General features: G+C 38.3%; 1 protein-coding gene across 1 annotated transcript in view; it reads right to left on the bottom strand.

Moving 5' to 3' along the window:
- The window catches only part of PHTF1 (putative homeodomain transcription factor 1), a 53,317-nt gene that overhangs the window by 27,881 nt on the left and 2,859 nt on the right, over positions 1–22,577 (bottom strand). Inside the window, exons 4-5 of the mRNA XM_057702112.1 lie at positions 4,777–4,846; positions 4,138–4,296 (exon numbers count right to left, since the gene is read on the bottom strand). Coding sequence (XP_057558095.1) covers positions 4,138–4,296; positions 4,777–4,846 — 229 coding nt within the window. The remainder of the gene's footprint in view (positions 1–4,137; positions 4,297–4,776; positions 4,847–22,577) is intronic.

Below are 22,577 nucleotides of genomic sequence, written 5' to 3' on the forward strand. Positions count from 1 at the left end.
AAAGCTTGGGTGAGCTTCTCTGGTTGGCAAAAGCTTGTGCATATTGCCACCCATCAGGGATGGAAGGGTAACATATCCCTGAGGATGACAAAAACTTCCTGATTGGAGCCCTCCCAGACTTTGCCCTATAACTCGCTTTTAATTTGTACTCTCCTGCTATAATAAAACTGTAAGTACAGTACTTTCCTGAGGGCTTTGAGTCATTCTAGTGCATTATTAAGCCTGCAGGAATGAGTGGGGGACCCTCAAAACTGTAGCTAGCTGGTCAGAGTAAGGGTAGCCCTAGGGACTCCCAAAGTAAGGCTGGTGTCTTGGGAACAGCTGTGCCTTTAACCTGTGAAGTCTGGTCCAACTCTAGTAGTGAAAAAGCATTCCATAAAAATAAACATTTGTTTCTGATTTGTAATGAATCTTAAACGCCAGTCTTTTCTAAAATACTAGGAATATAAAAATATGTCCTTAACATGCTAAAGAATATATAAGTAGTGCTCGCTTTGGCAGCACATATACTAAAGAATATATAAGTAAAATCAACAGGCATCATATCAGTGAAGACATTCTGAATAGGAATAAAACAGGATGAGCACTCTTACTGTTATCACAACACTGCTCTGAAAATGCTGACTGATTCAATAAAAGTAAATGAAATGCATGAAAAAAGAGGAGACCAGCTTTTCATGACGCCAACAATATTGTTGTATAATTAGAAAATCTGAGAGGAGCACTGAAAAACTATTAGAAATAATGAGAGTTTAAAAAGTGGCTGGTTATAATAATTTTAAATATAAACTAAAGGCTTTCAAATGTAACAGCAATAACCAGTTAAAATACATAAAACAAACCAAAAAAGTCGCATACCTACAGCAGCAGCAACAAGAATAAAAACATAAAATATTTTACTTTAATGTGGAAGCCCCCAAGCATCCTCTGATGGATGATATATATAAATAAAATGTGGTATATACACATAATTGATTATTCACCCTCAAAAAGGAAGGAAATACTGACACATGCTACAAATGGATGAATCCTGAAGACATTACGCTAAGTGAAATAAGGAGAAATACTCTATGATTCCACTTACGAGGTACTTAGTCAAATTCACAGAGTCAGAAAGTAGAATGGTAGTTGCCTGGGGCTGGGGGTAGGAGGAATTGGAGAGTAACCAATTTACGGGTACAGAGTTTCAGTTTGGAAAAATGGAAAAAGTTCTGGACGTGCACGCTGGTGATGGCTGCCTTACAACGTGAATGTACTTAAAGTCACTGAACTGTATACTTAAAACCGGTCAAGATGATAAATTTTATGTTATCTATATTTTACCACAATGAAAAATAACTTAAGTTTAAGAAGATCTAAGTAGGCCTTACATGAAAAAAAAATTCTTACAAAGCTTTACAGAAAGATATAACAGAAGGCTTGACTAAAAGGAGAGATATACCAATTTTCTCCCCATTCCCTCCAAATATAACTATATCTATGTTTGGGAGTGGGGAGGTGAGAAGAGAGTTCCAGTTCAAATTCCAATTTTTTTTTTTTTTTGGTCTTTGATCATGATAAAATAATTCTAAATTATCTTGCAAAGAATAAGCAAGTAAGAATACCTAAGAGAAAAATGTTGAAAAAATAATAATAATAAAATGTTGAAAAAAAAAATAGAGTAATACTTGTCTTGCTCAGTGTTACTACATATTAAATAGCTACAGTAATTAATGTGGCACAGACATGAGAATAACCAGACAAACTGATGGTGCAGAATATATAGTCCAAAAATAGACCATGGTGTATATTAAAATTTAATATATAAAATTTATCTCATGAAGTGAGAGAGTAGCATAGACATATATACACTACCAGCTGTAAAATAGATAGCTAGTGGGAAGTTGCTGTATAACAAAGGGAGATCAACTCGATGATGGGTGATGCCCTAGAGGGCCAGGACAGGGAGGGTAGGAGGGAGTTGCGGGAGGGAGGGCATATGGGGATATATGTATAAACACAGCTGATTCACTTTGGTGTACCTCAAAAGCTGGTACAAGAGTGTAAAGCAATTATATTCCAATAAAGAGCTTAAAAAAAAAAAACCCTTAAAAAATAAAATAAAAATAAAAAATAAATAAATAAAATTTATCTCAGTAAGAAAGAAGGAAATTCTTTAATAACAAACATGTGGAAAAATATTTAACTTCACCCTTACAAGTGACCAAAGAAATGTCCATTAAACACGTAAAATACTAATTTTTGTATATTACATTAGGTAACAATTTTTAAAATTATGATAATGCTGATAAGATCGTGGTAAAACAGAATCCACTGCTTTCCTAAAGAATTATGTCACCAGCAATTTCAGTATACGCACTAAAAGCCTTAAAACGTTTACACTCTTTGATCTGTTATTTCTATTTCAGAGAATAAATTCCAAAGAAATAATATAAAACATGAAAAATTTTGTTCATGACGGTATCATTAATAAGAAAAAAGTAGAAACAACCTAAATGCTCATTATATGGGAGGAGTTATATAAATTATGGTACTTTTATATAATGGAACATTAAGCAACTATAAAAAGTGTTTATGGTAAATCCTAATACAGATACTAAAAGGACAGTTTGAAATGATGGTGTGTCCACACGATGGAATATTATGTGGCAACTAAATGACAGTTATGAAGACAATTCAAAAAAACTGACACAGATAAAAGAAAACAAAAATCACCCCAAATCCTTTCACCCTAACCCAACCTTACCCTTTCACCTACTCTTTGTTCTAATTCATATCTGTTTGCACAAGTTTAACCATATCTACACTGCCCTCTCTCAGAAAGTGTTCCTGGTATAGTAAAGAGTATGTATAGTAAAGAGCGTACACCGGGCCCCTGCACATAGTGAGAAGAGCAAACACATCAGGTAGTGATGTATAATACAGAAATTAACACAGACTCCTGTGACATTGACTGAGGGGTGGTAGGACCACTTAGAAAGTATAGACAGGGACTGCCTCTCTATGAAAGTCACATCTGAGCACAGATCTTAAAGATGAGAGAAAAGATAGCCATATGAGAAGCCTTACGATTGTTTCAAACAGAAGGAAAAACCCTGGGTGGGGAACAGAAAAAGGCCTTATGCCTAGAGTAAGCAAGAAGGAGAGTGGTAAGACACGGCATCTGACTGGTTAGCAGGGGACAGATCATGTAGGGCGCTGGAGGCCCTGGTGGGAGTTTGGGTTTCTATTCCAAGGGCAATGAGAAGTCACTAAAGGGTTTTAAGCAGGAAAATGACATGATATGTTTTCCATTTCAAAATATTTCTCTAATTGCTATGAAAAGAGTGATGGGTAGAAAGAAAGTTCAGAGTAGATGTTATTCCAGTGATCCAGGTGAAGGGATGCTGGCGCTGTGGACTATGATGGTAGCAGCAGAGACTGAGATAAGTATTCAGGACATATTCTGGAGGTCAAATTTACAGACTTGGTGACAGTTGGGATGTGAGAGTTGATGGCAGAGTAGAATAGGGAGACAGATTTTTTGCTTGAAAACTGGGTGGTTGATGGCATCATTTAATGAAATGGGATAAAATCTAAAGAGGAATAAGTCTGTATAAAAGAAAAGATTGTAAAAAAAAAATCAAGAGTTCCATTCTGGATATGATTAAGTTCAAGATACCTATTAAACCTCCATATGGAAATATCAAACAGGCAGTTGAATTTATAAGACTGAAGTTCAGCAGAGAGATCTGGCCTGAAAATATAAATTTGAGAATCAATTATATTTAGAGGTACAAGGCTTGATGGAAGTACCTAGAGGAGAGAGGAGAAGAGAAGAGAGGAAAAGAGAAGAGAATCCCGGATCCAATCCTGAGGTAATCCAATATTCAAAGGTCAGACAGAGGAAAAGTTTGAAAAGGCCTGGCCACTGAGACAGGTGGAAGGAAATTAAAGAGAGAAGAGTTAGACACTCATGTTTGCTCTATCTGAGCAAATAAACTGAAGGTGATCTCCAAGTGGTGTGTGTCCCTTCATTTCTTTGTACGTGAAACCATCAAATGAAAGGGTAAATGTAAGAACAGTAAGGTCTGCATGATCTAATAGCAAAAGCAGCAAAAAGAAACTGTCATAATTTATCCCAACTCCTCCAAGTACCTTGCATGAGGTAAAGCAGTAGCAGCCAAACAAAGATTCTTAAAGAGGTAACCTGAATCCACCAATTGCTGAAAAATGGAAAAAGTACAACTCGAACAAGCCCCTTCCGCGTCAGAGATGTCCACGGAATTTCAGGTTTGGCTTTGGCAAATGTCGAACCTTTAAATACACAATAAAACAAAACATCAGACCTTTATGTACACTAGCCTAATGCCCACTTGTAACACCATGTTAAAAGACAGGCGGGAGCGAAACGCGGCCCGTGACCTGTTCAGTTAAAAAGAGTCCTCTTAGGTGTTCATTGTATATACTAGCTTCCTGCCTCAGTCACTAGGATGGGAGCTCAGAATAAGTCTGGCTCTGATTTGAATGGTATACAATATATTTTTCCTCATTACACAGCAGTAAGTCTCCAAGTTCATCTTTCTTTCACCCTCATGGAAACCATGTAATTTATATAGCCACACAATATTAAGCAAAGCGGAAAAAATGCTAAAGCCTGAATGATGAAAGAAGAACACTACTTTTGGAAATGAGCGTACATTATCCCATAGGGAAGATATCTAAAAAAGAATCTTTAGTACCACTATGAAATACTATAGTGATATACCTAGGAAACAAGCCAACTTTAGAACTCACCTCTGATTAAGTCAACGTCAATCAAGTCTGCCTTTATGTGACCCATCTTTTTTGGTTTGTTTTTGAAGCCCTAGAATAAAACAAAACAAAAACCAGAAATAAAGAATGTCTTAAAAGCCCTTTTAAAACAAAAGGGAAATTTATGTTTCTTTTTCTCTATACCTGACTCCCTTTTACTGGGTGCACTTAAATCCTAATACTCTTTAAAGGAAACTGTCATTAATATTTGTTTTTATTTTTATTTTATCAAGCAATGCATGCATACACCTTTATCACCTTTAAAAATAATCAAACAGAACCAAAAGGTCACTAAATGAAAAACAGGTAGTCCCCTGACCCACCTTACCTCTCCTCCTAATTTCATTCATTAATAGCTTTCACCTTTTTTTTTCAGCTGTTTCTCTTGGTATTTACTTACATAGGTCTAAATAATATGTTGATATTTCTATTTTTCAATTTATTGATTTTAGAAATCATCTATGAGCTCCTAATACAGTATATGAGAATTTAGCTCTCTTACACTATCTCCACATCCTTTCACCCCCAAAACATATATCCTCACAATATAGTCAATTAATTTTTGACAAACAATAATCAGTAGAGTATGATCACTATGAAATATCATTCCTTGTATGCTCTATTTCTATTATCCCATTTATTCTATAAGGTCAGTGAAAATATTTATCAGTTTCCAAATACTCAAATGCCAGAAAATTTATAAAAGTCCTTTTTTTTCCCTTAAAAAAAAATTCCTGGAACCCCCTTTCCCAGGACCCTCTATCTTCCTGCTGCAATTGGACGAGTTGCTCGCTGGGCCTGCTGCACAGCTGTAATCCCAGAACTTCTTACTCTCATCCTAACAATCCCCCTCCCCCCTCTCTGTGATGAGTCCCTATTTGCTAAAATCCATGTCTTCTTGGAGCGCATTCCTTCAGTAGCTTCCTGAGAAAGGGGTCACAGAAGATAGTGTTTTTAATCCTTGCATGTCTGAAAATGATTTCACCCTACCCTTATACTTGATTAAAAGTTACACTAGATGTAGAATTATAAGTTGTTAATAATTTTCGCTCAGGAATTAAGACACTGTTTCATGGTTTTGTAGTTTCCAATGCTGCCGCTGCAAACTCCACTGCCATTCTGATTCCTGATCCTTTGAATGTGAATTGTTTCCTTCCTCTTAATCCTCACTTTATTCCTGGTGTTCAGAATGATGCACCTTTTTTTTTTTTTTTTGACAGAAGTGACATTTATGATAAAACACGTATTTTATTTTATCACATAATGATATGCCTTGATATAAGTCTTTTATCATCTAATGTGCTGAGAATCCCTTCCATGTAGAAATACATGTCTTCCAGTTTTAGGGAGGTTTTCTTATAATTTATATTTAAATTTCTTTCCTTTTAAGACTTTTAACTCTTCTCTCCTATTTTCTACCTCTTTTGTCTTTTTGTTCTGCTTTCTAGACATTTCCTCAAATTCTTCTATTAAGTTTTTCATTTTGATTCTTTGGGTTCATTTCTTTCTCTCCTCTTTCATCCTGGAAGATTTCTTCAAATATCTAGTAATCATTGGCTGTCCACTTATATATTAGAATGAGGAGCTAAAAACCTGATGGACATTTTATTTCAAGGTATATACCCAAGAGAAACATATATAAATTTCACTAAATAATGCGTGCAAAATATTCATAGAGGAATTATTTATAAGAGCCCCAAACTGGAAACTACCCATCAACAACAATCAGAAACTGCCCATCAGTGGTAGAACAGATAATAATTGTGGCACTATAATGAATAAACCATGATTATGCAACAACATGACTGGATCTCACATACATAATATTGAACAGAAGAAATATAATATTGAACAAAAGAAATTAGACTCAAAAGTGTATACATTGTATAAGTTCATTTATGTAAGGTTCAAAATAGGCAAAATTAACCTATGGTGCTAGTAGTAAGGATACTGGTTACCTCTGTTGGTAGCAGTGACTGGAAGAACATGTGATGGGGAGCTTCTGTGTTACTCCTAATGTTTTATTTCTTGATCTGAGTGTTTATTACATGGTTATGTTCAGTTTGTGAAAATTCCTCACAATAATTCCTTACTTATAATTCTGGGGTGTGTGTTTGTGTGTGTGTGTGTGTGTGTGTGTGTGAGAGTATAGGTCCTCCATTTTACAAAAGTTCGCTTTACACCATTTCACTTTTACAAAAGACCTACATTAGTACCTGTTTTTGTTAACTGAAAAACATCCAAAGAAAATTTTTACTTTTATGAAAAAAGGTGAAGAGCATAAACATCGTTCGGTGATGGCAGGGAGCTGACACAGAGGCAGCACACATCACAGCAGGGAGAGCGGCACCACCAAGCTCCTTCCCCAGGAACTACACTCAGCATCTCAGCATCGAGCCCCCATAGCTTTGAACTGTGTCTGTGAGCATCTGTGCTGTATCCTGATGTATTTTGTGCATCTGTTAGCAAGATGTGTCCTAAGGTAATTGCTTCTTCACTTTATGCCATTTCAGCTTATGAAAAGTTTCATAGGAACACTCTACTTTTGGGTAACCTGCTCGGGGGAAACCTGCTAATTCATATGTATTGAATACGTTTTATTTTATTAACACACAGACAATGGTTTTACAGAAAAAATTCAGGATTTGAAAGTCATGATAAACTTGCTGTATATTATGACTCAAAAGCAAATTTGTGAATTATCTTTTGTGTTACAAAATCCTGGTTTGCCTAACAGGTTTGTTTCATTACTATTAATAAGTAAAACTGTTTTAAAAGATGAATTTTAATTTCATGCTCAATCAACACGTGTACATGCTAGTTCCTGATCAAGTTTTTAAAATTTGATATTTAACCATTAAAATTATTATAAAAATTAAAGGTGAGAGTAATTTGCTATCTCTCTATTTTAGATATTGATCTTCAGTGTGTTTAACTAAGTAGATGCAGTCAAACAATCTCTTTAAAGTGAACCCTATGTTTCTATCCAATTAACTACAAACTATAGATTTTACCAAAAAAAAAAAGTTTTAAAACTCTAAATGTAACGAAATTAAATCTAAGAAAGAAGGTACTATCCTAATTAAAGAAGCTTAAAGCGCCTTAACATTTGAGCCAAATTAATTTTTCTACTTTCTTTGCTTTCTAGACTTTTCGCCTACAATGTTATAGAATCAGAATTAGCATTAACTAGATGTAAACAGCAAATTATGAAAACCTCCTTAGCAACAGAAACACATTTATTCACTCACTTAGTCAACAAATATCCATGTGTTTCTTCTATAATGCCAGCTATTCTACTTGAGTTAAGCATAGAGCAACAGGGAAGTCAAAGCACGGCTTTATCTTCAAACTGTGCACAGCAAAGAAGGGAAAACAGACAATAAAGCCAAATGTTTGAGGGTTCCTCAGGAAAATGCCCCCTGAACCTCCCTCACCATTTTTTTTCTTTCCTAAGAGGACAAAAATCATTAAGAAATTTATGCTCACTGCTCTTGAGCCAGAGAAGAAAGTCACTAGATACTTTTGTATGTGTCTGTGCTGAAAAAGAATAAAAAACATGCCACGCTTTTGTTTTAGGATCCTTCTGCTTGATCCTACATATTCTACAGTATGTGTAAGAGGCAACATGCACCAGGCACTATTCTAAGCACTTTACATAAACTTATATTAATTTAACTCATTTAGTCCTCACAAGTGTCCTGTGAGACAGGCACCTTTATTATCTTCACTTTACAGATGAGGAAAACAAGGCACAGAGACTCGCCGTTCATTCTCACTACAAACCACTACACGTCCTGCCTCTCACTATACAGTACAAAATGCATTCCTAATCAACGTAGGGAGAGATTTTGTTTGAGATAAACAAGATTGCACGCCTCTGAAAGGTTCAGTGGAATTAAACCCTGGGAGCTGTGAGTGAATTTCCTTACTGGCCACAACCCAGGGCCACAACCCAGCAGGCCAGGGAGAAGTTGTAGGAGAAAACTGGGATACCCCAGGGCACTAACTGCTAGAGCAGCCGTCTATAAATTTTCTGCAGAGCCCAGCTACAGGCTGTATTCAGCCCTCTCTACTGTTTGCTCCCCACAGAGCTGGGTAACATCATCAAAGCTCAGAACCACCTGACCAATGCAGTTCCTACTTTTAGGCAGAGGGACGAAAGCACTGGAAATACTGCTGCAGTATTGCTGGACTCCATATTTAACAGGGAATAAAAGACAAGTGACACCCTGTGACGCATCTCTCTCTCTTAGTGTGCCGAAATGTCCATTTTATTGCCCTTGAGTCTATCCTACTGTGTAGCAGTCAGACACAAAGAGGGAAGTCACCTGATTTGGAGCAGATGATGAACGACAAAACAACAGTCACAAGGCAAGCACGGCACTACAGGGATATGTGCAAAGGACCTAGCTCAGATTTAAGAAGTCAAAGAAAGATTTCCAAAAGAAAATAATACCTGACCTAAGACCTGAAGGGTGTATAAGAATTTGCAAAGAAGGACATGGGCTGTAGCAAAAGGGGAAGTTAAGAAAAGTCTATAAGAAGACCTCAAAATAAGAGAGAGCATGAGAAAAACTAAAAGCTTAAGGAGGCCTAAAGCACAGTAGAAGTGAAAAGGGGTTAAGGTATGAGAAAGAGAAACTGGAGAGGTAAGCAGAAGCCAGATTTTGAAGATTATAATCATACTAACAGTGTGCATTTGTCATAAGGATACCAGGAAGTCAGAGAACAGTTGTAAATATGAGAAAAGCAATCAGACCTTTGTGTTAAAACAAAAACAAAATAACAATAAGCCAGCTTCAGTGATTACTGAGGGGTGAGGGGGAAACGGGGCAGAGAAAACAAATTAAAAAAGTGACTCCAGTAACCTAGATCAGGAGTGGACACACATTGTCTGTAAAGGGCAGATGGTATTGTAGGGTTTGTGAGCTATACTGCCTGTGTGCCAGGACTCAACTCAGCTGCTGTTGCAAGAAGGCTGACTTAGACAAAGACAATAAACATGTAAAACATGAAGCCTGCAGTGCTCCAGCGAGTCTAGCTGCAGGCAATAGTCGGTGGACCAGATGAGTGCAGACAACAGGCTGGTCCAGGCAATCAGAAGCATGACCTGGGAAAAGTATTCATAGCCAAAAAACACTAGAAGGTAAAATCCAGAAGTCTTAGTAATTCAAAATGTGGGATCAGTGTGAAGATGAGGCCACAGAAGAATTCCAAACCCCACCTTTAGCACTCTAACTGCTGACTGAATAGGAAAGGTGAGAGAAAGCACACGGCTGGTCAAGGGAGGGGAGGCCACATTCTGCTCACAGTCCTCTGGCCAAGTGGGAAATCTGTGGGGCAAGGAAGGACTTTCCTCCCACAGGAAGGCACTGTGAGTCACATGACAAAAGGTGAAGACAGAACAATCTTCTTACAGGCAGAGGACTGAATAATTAAGAAGAATTAATATAATACACATTTAAGTCTATCTGACTCCAAAGTTCATGCCTAAACATTGATGAGACTTGTTGTTTTTGCTAATGGTATAAGCAAAAGATATCAGTACATCCATACACCTACATGCTCAAATACCTCTAATCATCAATCTACTCATCTATCGCATGTGGATTATCTATATCTAATTACTCAGGTAATCTCATTTAATATAGCTTTCTTTTATTTTGGAGGAGAAACTCGTTAAATAAAAATCTTTATTTTTATTAAAATACTGATAGTACAAGGCTAATAACAACAACAAAAAAACTCTTTCCAGCCTCACCCATCCTTACTCTTGGTTCTTACTTCCTAGTTATTTCTTCTTTCTTATTTCTAAGTAAGATGTGTACAGTGCCTTCTTCGATTTTAGGTACTATCCACTCACTTCTTAACAGCTGAAGAGGAGGAGATAGCTTTCTTACTTATTAGCCTTTCTGTACTTCAGTTCCTTCACCTGAAAAATGAGAATACATCTACCTCATGGACTTGTTGTAAGGATCGATTAAGAAAGTGAGAGACACAGAGAGACGTTCTTAAAATAATACAAGACACATTCTAAACATTCATGGTCATTATACCACCAAACACGCATACACATGCCCTCCCGCATGCACTACAGTTCCCCCCTAGAGTTTCCTCACAGTTTTACTTAAATCAATATTTGATGTTTAGAGTATTATGATTACATAAAACATGTTCCCACCTAAGTCAAGTAGTAAACAATGATTATAATTCCTTTCTTGGAAATGTTGTTTGTCCTGAAATTGTTAATTGCCTCATTCCCCCCCTACCTTTGTTGAGGTATGACTGACAAGTATAAATTGTATATATTTAAGATATACAGGAGGCCGGCGGCGGACTGAGGCCCAAGCAGACTGCAGGAACCCCGGAGCAACCGGGTAGGACCTGGGGGAAGTCAGGGGGGTGGGGAAAGGGAGGCCGGACGGGCCGGGCGCCCCTGGGGGGTGGCTGGGTGAGAGGGCAGGTTCCCGCCTGGAGGGACTGCTGGGGCTGGGGAGATCCAAAACCGCAACTGGGCTTCTCCCACCCAGGAGGCCAGGAGGCCTGCTGAGCTCCCCACCCTGGGGTCCTCCACCCTCCAAGGCCACCTCCGGGCTGCCTGGGTCCTTGGGGTGTGGGAAGCAGGGAGGAGGGGCAAGGAAGTGGAGAGGCAGACAGGTGGGGGTGGGAGCTTTGAGACTGGGGGAAGGGGAGGCATGAGGGCGTTTCACCTGCCCTCATAGCCAAGGAGGCCGACTGGGCTCCCAGACCTGGTCCTTCACTCTCCGGGGTCCCCTCCGGCACGACGGTCCTGGGGGCGTGGGGGGGAGCGGGACAGCGGTGGGAGAGAAAGAGGCAGACATTGGGGGTGGGAAGGGATCTCTCCAGGTCAGAAGAATAGGGGAGGCACCATCGGGTATTTCTTCTGGGTGGGTCCTCCACCTTCCAAGGCTCCTCCCAGCCACTGGTCCTAGATGTACAGGAGGGAAGCAGTGGGGGGAGAAGAAGAGAGGCGGAAGTGGGGAGGGACCCTCTGGGATCAGAGGGTCAGGGGAGAAGTGGAAGGCATTTCCGCTGCCCACTGGCCCGGGAAGCCTGCTGGGCTCCCAGGCCTGGTCTCCAACTCTCCAGGGTCCCCTCCCAGATGCACTGGTTCCAGGGACGTTGGCACGTGGCAGGGGAAGAGGAAGAGAGGCAGACTGGTGGTGGGACATTCCAGGAGCAGAGAACCAGAGGAGGTGTGGAGGACCTTTCCCCTGCCTACTTGGGCCTGGTGGGCCTGCTGGGCTCCCAAGTCTGGTCCCTCAGTCTCTCTGGCCAAGTGGGTTGTACAGGCATGGGAGGGAGGGAGGAGAGGAGAAGAGGAAGAGAGGCAGACAGCGGTGGGGGGGACCTTGCAGGACTGGAGGATCAGGGGAGATGCTGCAGGACATCTCCATACCCACTAGGCACCGGGAGGCCTGTTGCGCCCCCAGGCCTGGTCTTCGGTCCTCCAGGGGCCCGTCTAGGTCTCACTGGTCCTAGGGGTGTAGAAGGAAAGCAGGGGAGAAGAGGAGAGGTGGGCAGGGGAGGGGACCTTCTGGGATTGGAGGATCAAGGGAGGCGGAGAAGGTATTTCCCCTGCCCACTAGCTCTGGGAAGCCTGCTAGGCTCATGGACCTAGTCTTTCACACTCCAGGGCCCCCTCCAGCTGCTTGGGACCTAGGAGAGTGGGGGGTGGGGGAGAAGAAGAGAGGCAGACAGGGACCCTATGAGACTGGGAGATCTGGGGAAGTGCAGCAGGCGTTACCCTGGCCCAGTTGGCCTTGGGAAGCCTGCTGGGCGTCAGAGTCTGGTCTCCTGCCTTCCAGTGCCCCCTGCAGCTGTGAGGGTCCTAGGGGAATAGGAGAGGGGGGTGAGGAAGAAGAGAACCCAAAGGGGAGGGACCCTCCGAGACTGGAGGACTAGGGGAGGGGCCTAGCATTTCTCCCACCAACGCGGACCCAGGGAGCCCGCTGGGTACCTTGACCTGGTCCTTTGCCCCTGGGACCAGAGGCATTCCTGGGCCCCCTGCCTCATTGGGCCTAAGCCCCATTCCCCACCACCCCCAGGGCCTTTTCTAAGCGTAGACCCTGCCCATTGACTAACCTCCCTCACCACGCCCCCACCCCTACCCTTGTCTAAGCCCCACCCCTACAGCCAAGGCCTTTTCTGGCTTTTTTTTTCTTTTTTCTTTTCTTTTTCTTTTTTTTTCTTCCCATCTCCTCACTTAGGCTATTGCAGTTGTCTTACCTTCCAGTTGTTGCTCCATCTTTTTTTTTTTATTTTTTCTAACACATCTGTTAGTTTCCTATTATTGTATTTTTAATCTTGCTATTGTTCCGCTGGTTCTCTTACTTTTCTTTCTTCTTTTTTTTTCATTTTTTTAATTTTTCTGCTCCACATGACTTGTGGGATCTTGATTCACAAGCCCAGGGTCAGGCCTGAGCTCCTGAGGTGGGAGCTCTGAGTCCAAAACATTGCACTAAGAGGGAAACCCAGTTTTCAGGGAATATTCATCAGAGTGAGGTCTCCCAGAGGTTCTCACCTCAATACCAAGACCCAGCTATACTCAACAGCCTACAAACTCCAGGGCTGGAAACATCAGGCCAAACACCCAGTGGGACAGGAACACAATCCGGCCCATCCAAAGTGGGGGGGAAAATGAGATGACAAAAAATATGTCACACATGAAGGAACAAGGTAAAAATACACAAGACCAAATAAATGAAGAGGAAATAGGAAAATTGCCTGAAAAAGAATTCAGAATAATGATAGTAAAGATGATACAAAATCTCAATAACAGAGAAAATACAAGAAACAGTTAAAAAGGACTCAGAAGAGCTAAAGAGCAAACAAACAGTAATATATAAGAAAATAACTGAAATTAAAAATACTCTAGATTCTATAAACAGCAGAATAACTGAGGCAGAAGAATGAGTAAGTGAGTTGGATGCTAGAATGGGGGAAATAATTGCCACAAAGCAGGAAAGAGAGCAAAGAATAAAAAGAATGGAAGACAGTCTCAGAGACCTTGGTGACAACATGAAGCACACCAACATTCGAATCACAGGCATCCCAGAAGAAGAAGAAAAAAAGAAAGGGTCTGAGAAAATATTTCAAGAGGTTATAGTGGAAAAACTCCCCAACATGGGAAAGGAAATAATTAACCAAGTCCAAGAAGCACAGAGAGTCCCATACAGAATAAACCCAAGGAGAAAGACAGCAAGGCACACATTAATCAAATTAGCGAAAATTAAACACAAAGAAAAAATATTAAAAGCAGCAAGAGAAAAGCAGCAAATAACATATAAGGGAAAAGCCATAAGGATAACAGCTGATCTTTCTGCAGAAACTCTGCAGGCCAGAAGGGAATGGCAGGATATACTGAAAGTCCTGAAAGAGAGAAACCTACAGCCAAGAATACTCTACCCAGCAAGAATCTCAGTCAGATTCAACAGAGAAATCAAAAGCTTTAAAGACAAGCAAAAGTTAAGAGAATTCAGCACCACCAAACCAGCCTTACAACAAGTGCTAAAGGAACTTCTCTAAGTAGGAAACACAAGAGAAGAAAAAGACCTACAAAAGCCCAAAACAAATAAGAAAAAGGTAACAGGAACATACATGTCAACAATCACCTTAAATGTAAATGGATTAAATGCTCCAACCAAAAGACACAGACTGGCTGAATGGATACAAAAACAAGACCCTTCTATATGCTGCCTACAAGAAACCCACTTCAGACCAAGGGATACATATAGACTGAAAGGAAAGGGATGGAAAAAGATATTCCATGCAAATGGAAGCCAAAAGAAAGCTGGAGTAGCAATACTCATATCAGACAAATTAGACTTTAAAGTAAAGACCATTAAAAGAGACAAGGAAGGACACTACATAATGATCAAGGGATCCATTCAAGAAGAACATATCACAATTGTAAATATCTATGCAACCAACATAGGAGCACCTCAATACATAAGGCAGATGCTAACAGCCATAAAAGGGGACATCGATAGTAACACAATAATAGCAAGAGACTTTAACACCCCACTTACATCAATGGACAGATCATCCAAGCAGAAAATAAATAAGGACACAAAAACTTTAAATGACACATTAGACCATCTCAACTTAATTGATATTTATAGGACATTCCAGCCAAAAACTACAGAATACACTTTCTGCTCAAATGCACATGGAACCATCTCCAGGACAGATCACACCTTGGTTCACAAATTAAGCCTCAGTAAATTCAAAAAAATTGAAATCATATCAAGCATTTTCTCTGACCACAATGCCATGAGACAAGCTATCAATTACCAGAAAAAAACTGTAAAAAATACCAACACATGGAGGCTAAACAATACGCTATTAAACAACCAAGAAATCACTAAAAAAATCAAAGAGGAAATCAAAACATACCTAGAAACAAATGACAATGAAAACACAACAACCCAAACCTATGGGATGCAGCAAAAACAGTTCTAAGAGGGAAGTTTATAGCAATACAATCCTACCTCAAGAAACAAAAAAATCTCAAATTAACAACCTAAACTTACAATCAAAACAATTAGAGAAAGAAGAACAAAAAAACCTCAAAGTGAGCAGAAGCAAAGAAATCATAAAGACCAGATGAGAAATAAATGAAAAAGAAATGAAGGAAACAATAGTAAAGATCAATAAAATTAAAAGCTGTTTCTTTGAGAAGATAAACAAACTTGATAAACCATTAGCCACACTCATCAGGAAAAAAAGGGAGAAGACGCAAATCAACAGAATTAGAAATGAAAAAGGAGAAGTTACAATGGACACTGCAGAAATACAAAAGATCATGAGAGACTACTACAAGCAACTATATGCCAATAAATTGGATAACCTGGAAGAACTGGATAAATTCTTAGAAAAGTACAATCCCCCAAGACTGAACCAGGAAGAAATAGAAACTATGAACAGACCAATCACAAGTACTGAAAATGAGATGGTGTTTAAAAATCTCCCAACAAACAAAAGCCCAGGGCCAGATGGGTTCACAGGTGAATTCTATCAAACATTTAGAGAAGAGCTAACACCTATCCTTCTCAAACTCTTCCAAAATACAGCAGAAGGAGGACCACTCCCAAACTCACTCTACAAGGCCACCATCACCCTAATACCAAAACCAGGCAAAGATGTCACAAAAAAAGAACATTACAGGCCAATATCACTGATGAATATAGACACAAAAATCCTCAACAAAATACTAGCAAACAGAATCCAACAGCACATTAAAAAGATCATACACCATGATCAAGTGGGGTTTATCCCTGGAATGCAAGGATTCTTCAGTATACACAAAACAATCAATGTGATACACCATATTAACAAATTGAAGGATAAAAGCAATATGACAATCTCAATAGATGCAGAAAAAGCTTCTGACAAAATTCAACATCCATTTATGATAAAAACTCTCCAGAAAATGGGTATAGAAGGAAACTACCTCAACATAATAAAAGCCATATATGACAAACCAACAGCCAACAGCATTCTCAATGGTGAAAAACTGAAAGCATTCCCTCTAAGAACAGGAACAAGACAAGGGTGTCCACTCTCACCACTATTATTCAACATAGTTATGGAAGTGTTAGCCGCAGAAATCAGAGAAGAAAATGAAATAAAAGGAATACAAACTGGAAAAGAAGAAGTAAAACTGTCACTGCAGATGACATGATATCATACATAGAAAACTCTAAAGATTCTACCAGAAAACTGCTAGCACTAACCGATGAATTTAGTAAAGTAGCAGAATACAAAATTAATGCACAGAAATCTCTTGCATTCCTATACACTAACAACGGAAGAGCAGAAAGAGAAATGAAAGAAACTCTCCCATTTACCACTGCAACAAAAAGAATAAAATACCTAGGAATAAACCTGCCTAAGGAGGCAAAAGACCTGTATGCAGAAAACTACAAGACACTGATGAAAAAAATCAAAGACGATACAGATGGAGGGACATACCATGTTCTTGGATTGGAAGAATCAATATTGTGAAAATGACTGTCTTACCCAAAGCAATCTACAGATTCAATGCAACCCCTGTGAAATTACCAATGGCACTATTCACAGGACTAGAACAAGAAATCTTACGATTTGTATGGAAACACAAAAGACCCCAAACAGCCAAAGCAATCTTGAGAAGGAAAGATGGAGTTGGTGGAATTAGGCTTCCTGACTTCAAACTATACTGCAAGGCTACACTGATCAAGGCAGTATGGTACTGGCACAAAAACAGAAATATAGATTAATGGAACAGAATAGAGAGCCCAGAGATAAACCCATGCACACCTTATCTTTGACAAAGGAGGCAAGAATATACAATGGGATAAAGACAGCCTCTTCAATAGGTGGTGCTGGGAAAATTGGACAGCTACATGTAAAAGAATGAAATTAGAACACTTCCTAACACCATACACAAAAATAAACTCTAAAGGGATTAAAGACCTAAATGTAAGGCCAGACACTATAAAACTCTTGGAGGAAATCATAGGCAGAACACTCTATGGCATAAATCAAAGCAAGGTCTTTTCTGAACCACCTTCTAGAATAATGGCAATAAAATCAGAAATTAACAAATAGGACCTAATGAAACTTAAAAGCTTTTGCACAGCAAAAGAAACCATAAACAAGACAAGAAGACAACCCTCAGAATGGGAGAAAATATTCGCCAACGAAGCAACGGACAAAGGATTAATCTCCAAAATATACAAGCAGCTCATGCAGCTTAATACCAAAAAAGCAAATAACCCAATCCACAAATGGGTGGAAGACCTAAACAGACATTTCTCCAAAGAAGACATGCAGATGGCTAACAAACACATGAAAAGATGCTCAACATCACTAATCATTAGAGAAACGCAAGTCAAAGCCACAATGAGGTATCACCTCACACCAGTCAGAATGGCCATCATCACAAAATCTAGAAACAATAAATGCTGGAGAGGGTGGGAGAAAAGGGAACCCTCCTGCACTGTTGGTGGGAATGTACACTGGTACAGCCATTATGGAAAACAGTATGGAGGTTCCTTAAAAAACTAAAAATGGAACTACCATATGACCTAGCAACCCCACTACTGGGCATATACCCAGAGAAAACCATAATTCAAAAAGATACATACACCACAATGTTCATTGGAGCACTATTTACAATAGCCAGGACAGGGAAGCAACCTAAATACCCATCAACACACGAATGGATAAAGAAGATGTGACATATATATACAATGGAATATTACTCAGCCATAAAAGGGAATGAAATTGAGTTATTTGTAGTGAGGTGGATGGTCCTAGAGTCTGTCATACAGAGCGAAGTAAGCCAGAAAGAGAACAACAAATACCATATGCTAACTCATATATATGGAATCTAAAAAAATGGTACTGATGAACCCAGTGACAGGGCAAGAATAAAGATGCAGATGTAGAGAACGGACCTGAGGACACAGAGTGGGGGGTGGGGGTGAAGGGGAAGCTGGGACAAAGTAAGACAGTAGCACTGACATATATACGCTACCAACTTTAAAATAGATAGTTAGTGGGAAGTTGCTACATAATACAGGGAGTTCAACTCGATGATGGGTGATCACTTAGAGGGCTGGGATAGGGAGGGTGGGAGGCAGGGGGTATGGGGATATATGTATAAATACAGTTGATTCACTTTGGTGTACAGCAAAAGCGGTACAACAGTGTAAAGCAATTATATTCCAATAAAGAGCTTTAAAAGAAAAAGGCTAAAAAATAAAAATTAAAATGCATGCTACATCAAAAAAAAAAGAAATAGAAAAAAATTTTTTTCCTTATGATGAGAATTCTTAGGATTTACTCTCTTAACAACTTTCATATATAACATGCAGCAGCATTATTTATATTTATCATGTTGTACATTACATTCCTAGTACTTATAACTGGAAGTTTGTACCTTACAACTGCCTTCATCCAATTCCCCTTCCCCCAACCCCCCACCTCTGGTAACCACAAATCTGATCTCTTTTTCTATGAGTGAGTTTGTTTTTGAAATTCAGTTGACCTAAAACAGTCGGTTAGTTCCTGTTATACAACATAGTGATTCCATATTTCTATATATTTTGAAATGATCACCAATATAAGTCTAGTTATAATCTGTCCATACATAGATATTACATAACTACTAACTATATACCTCATACTGTACATTTCATACTCGTGAGTCATTTATTCTGCAACTGTAAATTTATACTGCTTAATCTCTCTCACCTATTTCTTCCCCTCACCACCCTCTCTGGCAACCACCTGTTTATTCTATCTATAAGTCTTTTTCTGTTTTGTTAAGTTTGTTCATCTATTTTTTTAGATTCTGCACATAACTGAAATCATACAGTATTTGTCTTTCTCTGTCTGACTTATTTCACTTAGAATAATATCCTGTAAGGCCATCCATGTTGTCACAAACAGCAATATTTCATTCTTTTATGCCTGAGTAATATTCCATTGTGTATAGATACCACATCTTCTTTATTTATCCACCTGTTGATGGGCACTTAGGTTGCTTCCATATCTTGCCTATTGCAAATAATGCTGCAATGAACATAGGGGTGCATATATCTTTTTTAATTAGTCTTTTTGTTTTCTTCAAATAAATAACCAGCAGTGGAATTGCTGGGTTGTATGGTAGGTCTAGTTTTAATTTTTTGAGGAATCTTCATACTGTTTTTCATAATGGCTGCACCAATTTACATTCCCACCACTGTTCAAAAGGGTTCCCTTTTCTCAACATCCTTACCAGGATTTGTTCTTTTTGATCATAGCCCTTCTGCCAGGTGTGAGGTGATATTTCATGGTGGTTTGGATCTGCATTTCCCTGAGGACTACCATGTCGAGCATCTTTTCATGTGCCCACTGGCCATCTGTATGTCTTCTTTGGAAAAATGTCTATTCAGATCCTCTGCCCATTTCTTAATTGGGTTGTTGGATTTTTTGATATTGAGGTATATGAATTTTTTTGTATATTTTGACTATTAATCCCTTATTGGATATACCATTTGCAAATATCTCTCATTGAGTAGGTAGTCTTTCCATTTTACTGATAGTTACCTTCACTATGCAAAAGCCTTTTAGTTTGACGTAGTCCTATTTGTTTATTTTCGCTTTTGTTTCCCTTGACTGAAGAGACACATCCAAAAAAATATTACTATGACCAATGTCAAAGAGTGTACAGCCTCTGTTTTCTTTTAGAACATTTATACTTTCAGGTCTTACATTTAAATCTTTAATCTATTTTGAATTTATTCTTGTGCATCATGTGAGAGTGTAGTCCAGTTTGATTCTTTTGCATGTAGCTTTCCAGCTTTCCCAACACCACTTATTAAAGAGATTGTCTTTTCCCCATTGTATATTCTTGCCTCCTATGTCATAGATTACTTGCCCATATAAGTGTGGGTTCATTTCTGGGCTGTCTATTCTGTTCCACTGATCTATGTGTCTGTTTCTGTGCCAATACCATACTGTATGGATTACTGTAGCTTTGTAGTATCCTTATGACAAATTTTCTTGTGGTGTCTTTGTCTGGCTTTGGAATCAGGGTAATACTAGTCTCATAAAATGAGCTGGGAAACATATTTCCTCCTGTGCTTTCTGCAAGAGTTTGTGTAGGATTAGTATATTTGTTCTTGACCTAATTAACTGCTATTCATCCTTAGGATCTCATCTGAAGCATCAATTCTTCAGGGAAGGCTTCTCTGACCTCCTTGACTAGGTCTATTTCCCTGTTACAAGTATAATAGGTTGCAAATAATAGCTCTCCTTCTTAGCATTTATCACAAAGTAATTTTTATTCATTAGTAGGATTGATTTTATTATTGTTTGTCTCCCACTTTACCATAAATTCCATGAAGGAAAAAAATGCTGTTTTCTGTTCATCATTATATAGATATAATGCTTAGCCTACTGCCTGACACATGGTAGGTAGGTACTCAACAAATATTTGTTAAATGAAGAATACATAAATACTGTTTCAGGTTTTTTTTAACATTTCTTCCCCTTCTTTATTTTGACTTATTGTTTTATTTCTCAGATTCTTCATATATTAACTTGAATCATTGTTACTCTTTCTTCCTAGTCAAGCTAGACATTTTTTGTTAATACAGACGTTTAGAGTGATATAATTTCATCAAGTGTTACTTTGGAAGCATTCTACAAATTCTGTTGTATCTACATTTTTATTTTGATACTTCAAAAATACAGATATGATGTGGCCCCACTACTCAAAAACCATACAGATTTTTCCATTTTCTATAGTACAGTATCTAAAGCTCTTAGTAAAGCAGTTGACTCAGCTCCAAACTGATTTATGACCTATCATCTCATATGCATACATTATACTCCAACCAGATTGGGCTACTTATTCTTCCCTTATACAAGCACTGTACTTCTGTTTGTAAATACTTTTCTCCTTGTGCTCAGCACCTAGCAAAATGCTTTAAACATAGTAGCTCAATAAATGTTTGTAGAACAGTTCCTAGCACTTTTCATGATCCAAGTTAAGATTTTTAAAATTTATGTTTTTTATAATTTTGAATATTTTTATTATGTAATTTCTAATTTTATTGTATTATGATCTAATGTTAATATGTTTATTTTTTGTTCTTTAATTTTTTTCCTTTTTTCTTTTTTAATTTGTTTTCAAAAATATTTATATTCATGTAATCTATTTTAAATTGCATTAAATACTTCTTCATATCCTATACTTTGTCAATTTTCATCTAAGACTTAAACATACATAAAAGGATAACTTGGCTTTTCTCCCACCACCATTAGACTGTAAAATTCATGAAGACAAGAACCATGTGTGTGTTGTTAACTCTGTCCTTAGCACCTGGGAGGCCTTGGTACATTAATTGAGTAAATTTTTAGAGTTCTCTTTAATTTTATTCTTTCACTGCTAAATTAAAAAGTATACATTAAGGAGGTATTAGATTGCCTTATGAGAAAACAATGAATCAAAATATACATAATAGGTGGGGTTTAATCAAATACAGAAACAATGAGTTCCTATACTAAGAGTGGGATACAAATGCAATTCCTGACCTTGAGGTCCAGGAAAACACACAGGTTAACAAATAACACAGGATATGGTGTACCAAAAGGAAGGTATGTATAAAATGGCATGAAAATAAGAGTTGAGGAAATATTTAAATTGGGTAGGGGAAGGAGGTAGGTAAGGAAATTCTACAGCAGGAATTAAAATGCTTTTAAGGATAAATAAACCAAAACCCAGACAAACTACAGTGCTTGTTCAAGATCACATGGCTAGACAGATATCACAAGTGGAGATCCAACTCCCAGTTCTGTGCTCTTTCAATTATACCAGACTTACTATCCATACTTTTTAGAGAGTACAAAAGAGTAACAGGACAGAATTTAGAGAGTTACAAAATAAAATTGGGGGATTTATTTGTCCTAACCCCATCTCCTATTAATATAAAACACCAAGGACTGTACAAAATTGTGAGAAGTTAGCCAAGTACCACATCAAACAACTTTCTAGTTGACTGGCTTATAAAAAAAATGTGTCCTAAAAGTATTCCTCCCGAGATTTAAACATTCCAGTCCAATCAATCTGACTTGGAGATAAATAGAACAAACTATTAAGTTGTATTACAGCCATATATACATACATATATTTTTAATGTTAATAGAGGGTCTGTGAAAGAATCCTTAAAATAGAAAGGTCCAAGAACAAGAATCTACCAGCCATTACTCAGTACTTTCCA

Source organism: Hippopotamus amphibius, chromosome 1 (assembly GCF_030028045.1).
Source record: "Hippopotamus amphibius kiboko isolate mHipAmp2 chromosome 1, mHipAmp2.hap2, whole genome shotgun sequence".
NCBI classification, from domain to species: domain Eukaryota; kingdom Metazoa; phylum Chordata; class Mammalia; order Artiodactyla; family Hippopotamidae; genus Hippopotamus; species Hippopotamus amphibius.